The sequence below is a fragment of the Ipomoea triloba genome, chromosome 9, assembly GCF_003576645.1.
Source record: "Ipomoea triloba cultivar NCNSP0323 chromosome 9, ASM357664v1".
NCBI lineage: Eukaryota > Viridiplantae > Streptophyta > Magnoliopsida > Solanales > Convolvulaceae > Ipomoea > Ipomoea triloba.
Genome location: NC_044924.1, coordinates 29,598,663 through 29,612,038, shown reverse-complemented (window position 1 = coordinate 29,612,038; position 13,376 = coordinate 29,598,663). Strand labels below are relative to the sequence as shown.

Below are 13,376 nucleotides of genomic sequence, written 5' to 3'. Positions count from 1 at the left end.
TATGATTTCCCCCCCCCCCCCCCCCTTCCCCCTTTAAATATGCTTTTGTATGGTTAAAAATAAGGGCACAATAGGTATTTTGAATCACTTTTCTTTCCCAAGAAATTATTACTCATGTAAAAATCAGAATAAATGCAACAAAGAATAGACACTATTTACGAATATTTTAATTATAATTTTAAATTAATACTAGTAATAGAATTAAGACTTAAAACACAAATTTAGCAATAAAGAATTATTTGTGTTTAAGTCTTAAGTTTGCTGCTAACATTAATTTTGTTGCTAGCTAACATGCATTATGTTAAAATTATACTTGTAATATTTGTACATGGTCATTGTTCTTCAGTTCTGATTAACAAGTATTTGTATGGTTATGAAGAGGAAGAAGTCAGAAAATGTTGAGACTTGAGAAAATCCCAAATGTGTACTATAATGGGTATAGATGAGCAAATTGTCCCTAGACTATATCGATTTCACCAATTTGGTCCTACTTATTTTGACTTGGCTAATTCTATAACTATCAAAATTTTAACCGTTTTAGTCCTTCGGTCACTTAGACATTAGATTTCCGGCGAGTGTAAGGCTAAGTTGGTAATTTCAATATATTTCTCCCTTCTTCTTTCACTCCGTTTTTCTCTGTTCTCGTCTTCTTGGCGTGATTTTTCAACCGGTATAATCATTGCAGACGACCTCCTTATTTGAGCGCCGCTACAAGGCGAAACTCCATGGATCTGGCATAGTTTCTCCTTTTGCACTGAGCTTTTCTTTCGTCTAAGTTCCAGGAAAATAGACTCTGAAAAACCCAATTCCAAAGGGCAAGCATGGTGAGCAGAAATGCAACTTTTGCTCTCTGTACTTTATAGTTTAGCTTTTATTCCTATTGATATTGATTCTTCTTTCTTTTTTCTCAGGTTTTGCACTACTGGATTACCCAACGATGTGATAACCGAAGCAGATGACATGACCTTCCATCTTCACAAGGTTTGTGTTCTTCCCCTCATTGGTTCAATGAAACTTCCGGTGTATATAGATTGACTCATGGAGTTGTTTCTGTGTTTTTTGTCGGCTCAGTTTCCTTTTGATGTCGAAAAGTCGAAAGCTTCATGAATTGATAACAGAGCGCGCAGGAGACAAAACCCAATGGTGCTAGAATTCAAAAACCAGATGGCGACGGAGAGATAGAAGAAGAGGGTGTTGAGGAGGAGGGTGTGGAGGAGGAAGAACTGCAATGTCACATCTCGCTCCCTAATTTTCCAAGCGGCTCCCAGACTTTCGAGGTCGCTGCCAAGTTCTACTACGGCGCCAAGATTGACTTGTCGGCATCCAACGTGGCTCCGCTCCGGTGCGCGGCCGAGTATTTGGAGATGACCAAGGAATATTCGGAGGAAAAACTCATCTCGAAGACTGACAGGTTTCTTTCCCAGACAGTCCTCAAGAGCATTACGGGAGGAAAGTTCGTCAGTGATAAGTGAAGTTCCAATAATATCTCACAAAATAAGTAGTCTGAGTGACCGGAGGACTAAAACAGTTAAAATTTTGATAGTCGAAGGATGTAATTAGGCAAGTCCAAATGAGTAAAACCAAATTGGTGAAATTGACATAGTCGAGGGACCATTTTGGTAATTTGCTCGGGTATAGATCAAGGCCGGCTTTAGAATTATTATTATTATTATTATATTATTATTATTATTATTATTATATATATTTTTTGGTTTAGTCCGAAGAGTATTTTCCCTTGGGTTTGAATGCCTAATATATGGTGTTCATGGGCAATTTTATGTTGTGGACTAGGATCCACATAGCTAGGAGTGTTAGCGAACAGAGGTTTCGACAAACTACTCGTGTTCGTATTTGGTAAGCTTCGTTTATGTTCGTTTATTAAGATAAACGAACATTAACAAACAAAATTTAGAGCTCAATTAATAAACGAACAGAGTCTGAACACCTGTTGGTGGTAGCGTTCTGGTGGTGGCTGCGGCGTCGGTGTTCCGGAAGCGGCGAGGCTGTTAGTGTTTTTCAGAGTGTGGCGGCGTTGAAGGTGATGACTCTAATTCTAAATACCTTTTTATCCCATTTTCCATCTATTTTTGTAGTTAAGTGTTGATACTTGAGTGAGATTTATTACTTGGTTGTGTGTTTTTGTGGTTATAGATGAGATTTTTCACAACGAGTGGTAAAGGAAGCATTTTTAAGTGCTTTGGATCAATTTTGGTAGCTTAGGATCCCACTCAAGGAGGGAGAGGAGCAGCGGAGCGCAAAAATGGAGCAGGAGCAATCTGGAAAAAATGAAATGGGCACCGAAATGGCCATGTGGGCACCCATTTCGGTCCGCCCTAAAAACTGATCTGTGCGTCATTGAAATGGGTACCGAAATGGCCGTGTGGGTACCTGTTTCAGTCTGTACTGTTCTGCTTTAAGTGATTTTGTACTGCAATTTTGAAGATTCCGAATCCTAGTTAGTGTAGAACTTCTCTCTCTTATTTCCATAGCAAATATTAGCTTAGAATAACTTAGATTTACACTAGAGAACACTTTGCAAGCCTCATTTTGTGGATTTGGAAGGATTCCATCAACTTTCTTCAACATTTAATAGTAAATTTCTATTTCCCTCTTCTTCATCTCTTATTTATGCTTATTGCACTTTTATGATTTCTTTGCTTAATATTGCTATGTTTACTCTAGATATGAGTGAGTAGTCCCTTTTATGGGTTAGATTAGGTGTTTATTGCTCTTATTGATGCTATTTATGTGATTATTGCATAAAGGGGATGAACAACCATTTAGGGTTCTTGAGTTTGAGTTGGGTTATTTGTTCTATCTTTCAATGATTAATGTGCAATGATTGTTGTTTGTCTTTGGAAAATCTTCCATCACAATGGGAATTGGATGGAAGATTTGAGTCTTCCCAATCTCAAACCTAATTTCCCTTCTATGGAAATAGGGGTAGATTGTGGCTTACAAAGCTTTTGTTCTTAAAGAATTTAGGTTGATACACTATGAAAATGTGGAAGCTATTTAATGTATTAGAGAGTATTTATTTTTATTACCTTGTGTTTTGGCAAGTTTGGTTGCTGCACATCTAATGTTGAGAGTAGCAGGCTTGGAGCTCAAAGACCGCCTCCTGCCATTTCTGGTACAGGTGGTGGTGGTAATCACTTGTTGAGGAATCGCAAGGAATTAATATGTAGGCTACTAGTCATGTGCGGAGTTTGTGTTTTTGCAGGGATCACTTGTTATAAAAAATACTATTGAATATTGTGCTCAAATTAAAAATCATTTGTTGTTATAAAAAATTACTAGCTATTAATTAATATTATCGAATACTATTGAATGTTATTATTTGAATGTTACATAGAGTTTATTTGTGATTGCAATACACATTTGAATATGAAGATTTTTGAAGAAATATAATGAAATAATAATTATTTAGCGACACTTAATTATGAAAACAAAAAATAATTTAGCGACACTTAAAATAACCGCCTCTAATATTTTAAAAAATAAATAAAGATAAATATTCAGCGACACTTCATAACCGCCACTAGAATTTTTAAAAATAAATAAAGAAAAATATTTAGTCACACTTAATAACGGCCACTAAGATTTACATGAACAAAAAAATAGATATATTTAGAGGTGGTTTTGAAACCGCCACTAAATGCAATGCTGGTCAAGAATTCCCACACTTGTCTAAAACCGCCTCAAAATCCTTCGCGACACATTATTTAGACACGGTTGAAGAACCGCCTCTAAACAACTTAGTGGCGGTTGTAAACCACCTCTAAATAATAAATTATCCGCCACTAAATAACCTTTTTGGTGTAGTGTATGGCGCTATCGGCTTAAGCCGCTGGAAGATGTAAATCGTGAGTTGCCCCGTCAGTCATCAAGCTCCTACCCCTTGTAGGTATACTCTAGATACCACCCCAGATTCCCAGTGGGATTCAAACATTCACATTGTTGCTAGAGCAAGACTTTAGGGTGATCAGTCAAACCAATCTTGCTACCATATGGGTGAAATCCAACATATATATTTGTTATGATTGAAGCTATTGCATTTTGTTTACTTCTGTGTGGAGGATTGTTGAATTATTGAAGAAATAATGGATTTGTTCCCTTTCATCAATATCACTGTTCATCCAATCCTATATATATTCTTGTTTTAAAACGTGTGATTAATTTTATTTCGTACCTTATTTTTTTTTCGAAGGTAAATTTTATTAAAGTCAACGCAGAAAGCAGAAATCAACATGAAACACCGGGGCATACCCGTTATGCCGTGGACCCAGGTCCACTTTGCAAGACAATTTGTAAACTCCACATTTACACATTACAGGATTATATGTTTAGTAACTATATTACCAATGTTATGCATTCACACATTCAAAACTCTATATTCACAGGTCCTATACTTCACATTCACAACTTGAGAACTCCACATTCACACATTACAGGGCTACAAGTTGCTAGAACTTCTTAACTCTATTACAGATTCACACATGCATAACTCTACATTCACGATTTCTATACTCCATATTCACAATTTGAAACCTCCACATTCACATATTTCTGGGCAACTCTACATTCACACAATCATAAATCTACATTCACGATTTCTATACTTTACATTCACACATTTTTGGACAATTATATATTCAACAATATGACGCTTATAGTCTTTAGACTTATACTCACGCACAACGGCTTCAACAAGAACCATATGAATAGCTAAGTAGTGCTAGCCTAAACTAGAAGCCGTTGCTTGTTGAAATTACTAATTTAAAAAAAAAAAAGAAAAGACAAAAACGACGTAATTTTGGACCCAGGTCCACAGCATAATTTGCCCTGATTACAATACTTGGCCGAAGCCCAAATTTTAAACGCAAAACCAAAGCCCAAATGGCTAACATCCGAAATACATAAAATGTCAAATTTAAAGTAGGCATGCTGGCCCCCCGACGGGCTGTGGGATCTTAGTCCGCAATGATCAGTTAGGAGCCGTGTTTCCGCGTCTCGTCTATGAGACGGCGTAGGCTGTTTGCTCTTTCTTTTGGTTTCTGACAGCCACGAGTTCCCCCTTTTTGCAATCGTTATACCCTGCACCATGGTGTACGGTATAATTTGCCCCCTTTTTGTATTACAAAAAAAAGTAGGCATGCTAGATTAATTCCAGCCCATGTGTAAGTCCTTGCATTGGTCCAAAAATTAATTGTCCAATTTCATCATGATAAAGCCTAAGAAACTCGTCCATGAGAAGCAAAGCCCAACATTAAATCTGATGAGAACGTGAGCATGGTGTTGGATTCAAAAATCAGATATATATGTCATGACAAGGCTCCACCACGCCGTCCACTTTAGAGGAGCACTAAGGATAATTTATAACCCTAAGGAGACAAACTCCACTGCCCAAAGCATCCACATGCAAAAAGCAAGTTTGACCAACTTTATTCTTCTCTGAAAGTGGTGCATGCTATATATTGCTTTAATTATTATTATTTTTTTGAACAATATATTGCTTTAATTATTGTCATCTCAGATAGGAATGAAGAATATATACCATATGTTTAGGGTTTCAAATAAAGTTTATGTATTTCTTTCTTGCTTTATTTATGGATTGCTTTAATCATTCTACTCTCCGATAAGAAGCTAGAGCATCGTTATTAGTGGTTTTTTCTCAGTTCATAGTACAATGATTCAATTCATAACGGATGGGAGAACAAGTTCTTGAAGCAATTCTTCGCCCAGCAAATCAAAGTTATTTGTGGACCCCACTTGACAAACTCAACATGAAAAGAAGACTTGTTACTTTTGTTCTGATTTTGCTCAATTCGATGCAGCTTTGCATTTTTTTTTTTTTTTTACTTCCTCTCTCCTCTCTTTCTCTTTCTTATGTGGAATGACAAAAACCAAAACAAACCCAAGATTGATGTAGATGCTCTATATTAATATAGACCGTACCGTACAAGATAAGGTATCAACTTTAATTCCTAGATTAGGAAATTCCAAGACATAGTGGACAACAGAAGTCATTATATTGTCCTACGAGAAATTTTAGAGCGTGTAAGATGCGCAACAGTATAAGGTCTAAAATTTTAGGGGTCCTGATCTAAATTTTATTACGTATTATTCAAAAAAAAAAATTTACTCTGTAACATTCACCTGAATCACTTTTTTTTTCAATTCCCAATTTAGTGTCTCACTTATTTACCAGGCTGGGACATGCAAATAAAAAAAAGGGGCCCTCCTATAAATATATTCTGATGGATTGTGGCTACTCCTACATACACACCATCATATCACATCTTGTGTAGTTGTATCCTGCTTTCTTGGAAAAAAAACAAATTAAAATGGAAAGAATGGTTTTGGAAGTTGCACTAAAAGGAGACGTAGCAAGCTTAAAGAAGCTATTAGAGGAAGATCCTCTGATTCTGGAGAGATGCATGGTTAGTGTTTACTCCGACGACACACCATTGCATGTGGCAGCAATGCTGGGTTACGAGGATTTTGCCAATGAAATCCTTAGGAGGAAACCCGAGCTAGCCAAAGAGTTGAATTCCAAGCAATCTTCGCCTCTTCACCTCGCGGCTGCCATGGGGCATGCGGGTGTGGTTAGAGCTCTACTGTTAGTTGATCGCGGGATGCTTAAGGGTCGTGATAGAGACTGGCTCACTCCCTTCCACCTTGCAGCTGTAAAAGGGAGAGTGGAGGTGTTGAAGGAGCTGATGAGTGATGATGATGGTGAAATTTGTAGCAGTGAATTAAGTGAGGGTATGGGGATGGATGGTGGGAAGTTGGGAGAGAGCATTTTGCACATGTGTGTTAAGCATGGGCAGTTGGAGGCTCTGAAGCTTCTTGTGGAGATGATAGCAGACAGAGATGGCGAGGTAAACTTAATAATTTATTTCAAGAAAACTGCGCTTAATTGCCACTTAGGCCCAATTTTAAATGTTATTCTGACAGTAAAATCTGTGACTTGGCTTTGATACCAGATCAAACATTTATCACTTATGTCAAATGCAAATTATATCATGGACCATGGTCCACAATGTATTGTGAACCATTATCATAACTGATACTGTAGTTGTGTTGAACGGATACTGCAGTTGTGTTGAAAGGAACTGCAGTTGCACGGAACAGAGGTCGTTCATCCGTTCAATACAACTGCAGTATCCATTCAACACAACTGCAGTATCTTTTCAACATAACTGCAGTATCCGTTCAACACAACTGCAGTTCCAGATGGATGACACGGTCTCTGTTCTGCGCAACTGCAGTTCCCTTTCAACACAACTGTAGTATCCTTTCAACACAACTGTAGTATCAGTTCAACACAACTGCAGTATCAACCATGACCCATGGTCCACAGTATAACGACTGTATGTCAAAAGCTATAGTTAGTAGGGAAGGCAAATTTATGTCAAAAGCTATAGTTAGTAGGGAATGCACAAATTTATTTTTTTACTTGTAGATTTTTACTTGACCGCAATTACATTGGGTGATCCTTTACCGGCCTAGACTTGATCCTTTACCGGCCTGGCCTTCCCAACAAGGTTTTATTGACACGTTTGGTTCGCGGAATAGGCCTGGAATGGAATAAGATTCTCAGTAATAAGTAATAGGTCTATTCCGCCGTTTGGTAAAACTTTCTATTCCCAAACATTCTATTTCCAAGAAATGACCTATTCCCCTTGAAAGGGGAATAGAGATTCCTAGGCCACCCCTAGGTATTAGCTAGGTTATTCCTGAGTCCTCAGGAATAGACTAATGTTATTATTTTCAATTTTACCCTATGACGTTTTGGGGAAAGATCTTCCTTTTCCAAAAAGGCTCCTATATTATTTAAAAATTTATAAAAAAAAACTTGTAACTAAGAAGAATTAAGGCTCCTTAAATGAATGAGCTTTTAGCTCTTTAAGGCTTACTCATCCTGTTGTTAATTTCAAAAAAGAAGCCATGTTTCTCTTATATAGAGGAGCTCAAATGAGCTCCTCTTCATAAGTTACCGATGTGGGATAAAAATTTCAATTTGTGTTTAAAAAAATATTATATATATAATTTTGTTTTGTATTATTATTATTATTATTATTATTATTATTATTATTATTATTATTATTATTATTATTATTCCTTTTTTCTTATTATTGTTATTAATATTATTATAAGTTTTATTTTAGTATTACATAATAATAATATTAATATTAATATTAATAATAACATAAATGTCCTTATTATTGTTGTTGTTGTTATTATTATTATTATTATTATAATATATTTTATAAGGGTATTTTTTTTGAGTTCTACTGAATCTGTTCATAGCTACTTTCTCAACCTACTGAAACATAGCTACTTTCTCAACCTACTGAAGCACAAATAGTCATCTGAGAGTCTGTTCATAGCTACATTCTCAACCTACTGAAGCACACAAAGAGTCAGCACACAAAGAGTCATCTGAGAGTCTGTTCATAGCTACTTTCTCAACCTACTGAAGCACAAAGAGTCAACAGATGCCTCCACTGAGGCTCAAACCCACTCCCTTCCACATGGGAGTGTACACCGGGTGCTGCTTGACCACAAGGCCTTTGGCTTATAAGGGTATTTATGTCTTTTAAAACATATTTCATTTCTATTCCTTAAACCAACCAAACACTGTAATATAATTCCTAAACTCTATTCCTTGGGCGAACCAAACAATAGAATACAGTTATTATTCTATTCTATTCCTTATGGAATAGCATTCCTATTACCTCAAATTTCATTCCGTGAACCATGGTGTATATGTGTTAGTTTAATTAATTTATTTATTGGGGCTGACGTTTTGGCACTGATGATCTGACATGAAAATATATTGTTGTAACCAGGCTATGAAGTTTTTGGTCCAACGTAGTGGAATACAAGTGAATAATGGGAAAGAGATTGGAGAAGTAGTTGCGAGGAGGGAGAATTCAAAGGAAGAATCATCAGAGAAATATAAGAAAAAGAAAGAGAGTTGGGTTAATGGTGGTAGCTTCATTGCTGGCAACAATGGCATTTCAGGCCATTGTTAGCCCACCTGGCGGTGTAATGCAGGTTACTGAAGGTATCAACCAAACGTGGGTGGATGATACTGCTATCTTTTGTTTTTTTTTATCACATGATTGTTTTATCTGGAAATCTGGATAATAATAATAATAATGCTCCAGCACCGGCGACAGGTATTATAGGAAAATCTGTGATGTCTTATTACAAACCACTTGCATATGAAATGTTCCTAGCGTGGAACACGTTGAGCTTTTTCGCGTCTCTCAGTGTCATACTCTTACTCATAAGTGGATTACCCCTTCATCGCAAATTCTTTATGTACGTATTGATGATCGCAATGTGGTGGTCAATTACCGCAGCGGCTGCTAGCTATCTTATGTGCCTGCAAATGATTACTTCCTCCAATAATCTGCAAACAGCTTACAATTTGATCAGAATCTGTGCCTATTTGTTTCTAACACTTTCCTTTGTTATTGTCATTGGCCATATAATTATGGTGACAGTGAAGCTCATAAAATGGTTGCCAACAGCATTATTCAAATTGAAGAAGAAGAAGAAGAATTCGTCAAGTTCAATGGAGCATCAAGTTTAGCATTGAGCCACAGTCTGATCTGCAATTATGTTGGCTTCACACAAGAATCATCCATCACAAACATTATTATTTTTCAACTACTTTGTATTAATTATTTAGAAGGAAAAACAAAATGAATTTATTAATATTTCACTGAAAATATATTTAACAATTATATTTTTATAATTATATTACTTTTTAATCATATGGAAATTAATATTTAAATTTTATGGACAAAAAGGAAACCAATATTACACGGGAATCTGCTATTAATATTTTCTTACTAATTGACAAAGAATCAGACCACTTAATTGGCAATTATCGGAAAAAAGGAATGGAAAACAATATTAATTCTTTTGATGAAGGAAAAAGAAAATGAATATACGTACTCAAAAGAAAATGAAATATTATGAATTATATTAATAAGTACTACTCCATAAGCACGGGAACATGCTCATTTTAGTCGTAGAGTTAACCAAAACTCCCTGCGAAAACATCTAACTTATCACATAATTAATATTTATTAACTAGAAGGACGTTGAGCAATCCTCTCACCAACTCTAGATGCCGTTGATCAAATTAATTAGTACACGTGTGACATGAACACTGCAGAAGGTCGAACATATTTAATATATAATAATAATAATAATTTTTGTATATACGAATTGATATTCCTGTTAACGAAAAATAATTAATATAGCGTAATTGACTAATAATAATTGTCTAATAATTATTATGGTAATTAAGCTAAACTAGCTATTGACCCGTGCGATGCACGGACTAATATTAGTATTAATAAAAATGAAGAATTGCTGTAAAATAATAATAGTAAATTATAAACTTTTAGTTTTGGGAGGAAAAAATGTAAGATTAATGAAGTTACATCATAAGCATTCTTTACAAAAGTATTTCGCTCAAATTTCACGAATTTCATCAATTTCATTCTTCGTGTAGGGCTTTGACCCCGCAAATGCCTACAAAAATTTAAAAATTATCAAATTATTAGTTTTAACATTAATAAAATATAATTTAAAATTATTTAGTTTTATTAAATTTTACTTACCGGTTCTAAATCCTTCAAACTCATATTATAGAGTGCATATCTCATACATATATCGCAAGACATAATATCCGCACTCTACACAACCGAGTTGACACGAGTTCACACGTTTTAAATTCACAAGTTCACACGTTGAGATCTTGACACGAGTTCTCATTTGATCATTATATATATATATATATATATATATATATATATATATATATATATATATATATATATATATATATATATATATATATATAATTTTAATCAAATGCGGCTGTGTTATTAGGTGCGGTCGTGTGGCCCAAGATATGCCGTTGGATGGAAGTGATCTGACGGTGGAGGTTATATATTAGGATTTAGGAAGTTTAATTCGCGTAACTTAAGTGGGGCTTTATGGTAATTGTAAGTGGGAAGGTAATTTTAGAGTACAGAAAACACCAACAAACGTATTATTAAAACACACCATTCAACATACTAAAATGCACCAATTCTTAGATTAAAACACACCACTTAACCACCACACACCAAATGCAACTACTCTCGTAAAAATCACCACCATGTGTATTAAAACACACCATTCTACGTTATAACATGCACCACTGGACAAATTAAAACACACCATTCCCCACCATACTGAAATACACCACTCAATTCAAATGCACCAACAAAATTAAAACACACCATTCTACGTTATAAAATCCACCACTTGACAAATTAAAACACACCATTCCCCACCATACCGAAACACACCACTCATTTCAAATGCACCAACAAAATTAAAACACGCCATTATACGTTATAAAATGCACCAGTTCTCAGATTAAAACACACCACTTAACCACCACACACCAAATACACATACTATTGCGAATTACAGCAATATTATCTCAAATATGAACCAGATTAATGTTGATAATGCACAGAGTATTGCGAATTACTCCATTATCGTTTCTCTGTTGGAGTCGACCTATGCGTTTTGTTCAGAACGGAGCGCTTGTTGCTGGTGATGGAATCCCTTCTACGCTCGTCTGGTGTTTGTTTCTCAGTGCTCGTCGACTTCAAGTCTTCGTCGTCGTCTGATCTGATCTGGTTTTGAAATTGTAGTGAATTGTCAACATTATCCTTCCCGTTCGCGTAGCTAAAGATCGGCACCTATATTGTTTGGATTAATATGAAGCCTTAGATCATGGGATCTAATGGTGCAAATAAGGCCACACAGCCGCACGGGGGAGACTGGCCGCATCTGATGGGGACTCTATATATATGTATATATATATATATATATAGGATCGCGTTCAAATGCGTACTGGCCGCCCAGGAGAGAAATGCGGACAAATCACAGCGCGACACGTGTCCGGAATGTAGTTGCACCTAACGTTATAACTAGTTGCACGTCATGTTATAACTAGGTGCACCCAGGTGCATAAATGTTAACAAGGTAAATTACTTGCAACATCCAAGTAAAAATAGGTGCACACGTGCAAGTAAAATGTATTACAAGTGCAAGTAAATTGTACAATGAGCATCAATACTAAGTGCACCTAATGTTATAACTAGGTGCACTTAATGTTATAACTAGGTGCACATAGGTTGCAACCAGGTGCATGAATGTTAACAAAGTAAATTACTTGCACAAGTGCAAGTAAAATGTATTGCAGATGCAAGTAAAATGTATTGTAGGTGCAAGTGAATTGTACAGTGAGCATCAATACTTAGTGCACCTACTGTTATAACTAGGTGCACCTAATGTTATAACTAGGTGCAACCAATGTTAAAACTAGGTGCACCTAGGTTGCACCCAGGTGCATGAATATTAACAAGGTATAAATTACTTGCATTTGTAAGTGAAAATATTTGCGAAAATAGGTGCATGAATATTAACAAGGTAAATTACTCGCACTTGTAAGTGAAAATAGGTGCACTTGTAAGTGAAAATAGGTGCACTTGTAAGTGAAACTAGGTGCACTTTTAAGTGAAACTAGGTGCACCAAAGTTCCAGTTATTTACGAAAATGCCACCGCGTCATTTTTTTAAAATTGCATCTGATTCGTTGATCTGGACACGTGGACGGCTGTGGAGCGTTCTCATTTCTTACCTGGGCGAGAGTTCGCACGAGAGTGCAACAACGTAAGTGCACTCATGTAGGGTTGAGTTCATATGAGACAACACCTTCCCGTGAGACAGTGCGACAACGTAAGTGCACACAGTCTACTTTACGAATGCACACACCCTAAACTGTGTGCACTCATGTAGGCTAAGTGCACACACTTTAGGCTGTGTGTATCCGCGTAGTAAACTGTGTGCACTCACGTTGTCGCATATCTGTCTCACGGGAAGGTGTTGTCTCATATAATTGTAATTATAATATATATATATGGGGGGGGGGGGGGGTTTTACAGTTTTATTACTTCAGAGACAAAAAATAGTTGACTAGACATCAATAATTTAATGTTGGCATAATTTTAGGTAAAGAAAATATAATAACTGGGACATGGAAGTGTTGCTACATGACTATAATTGCATTAAGGGATGAGATCGGTTAAGCAGTCAAGGAATGGATTCTGTCAAAATCACTTTACTTTGTAAAAAGAATAGAAGGTCAACTAATAATGTTTTTGTCAAAAGTTAAGTGATTGAAAACACTGTCAAAAGCATGTGGTATATATTCTTCACATATTCCTATCTTATTAAAGCAATATATATATATATATAGCATCAGTACTGTCAGAGAAGAGAATA

At 35.9% G+C, this 13,376-nt stretch overlaps 1 protein-coding gene across 2 annotated transcripts; it reads left to right on the top strand.

Moving 5' to 3' along the window:
* Positions 1-6,298: 6,298 nt before the first annotated feature.
* On the top strand, positions 6,299-9,570 carry LOC116029095 (ankyrin repeat-containing protein BDA1-like). Of its 2 annotated transcripts, XM_031270986.1 has the most exons (3): positions 6,299-6,884; positions 8,859-9,076; positions 9,522-9,570. In XM_031270986.1, exons 1-2 carry the CDS (start codon positions 6,348-6,350, stop codon positions 9,042-9,044), a joined length of 723 nt encoding a protein of 240 aa, XP_031126846.1. In that variant the 5' UTR covers positions 6,299-6,347; the 3' UTR covers positions 9,045-9,076; positions 9,522-9,570. The 2 variants fall into 2 exon arrangements, with proteins under 2 accessions (XP_031126846.1, XP_031126845.1); XM_031270985.1 differs by lacking the exon at positions 9,522-9,570 and having other exon boundaries at positions 8,859-9,284.
* Positions 9,571-13,376: the final 3,806 nt, after the last annotated feature.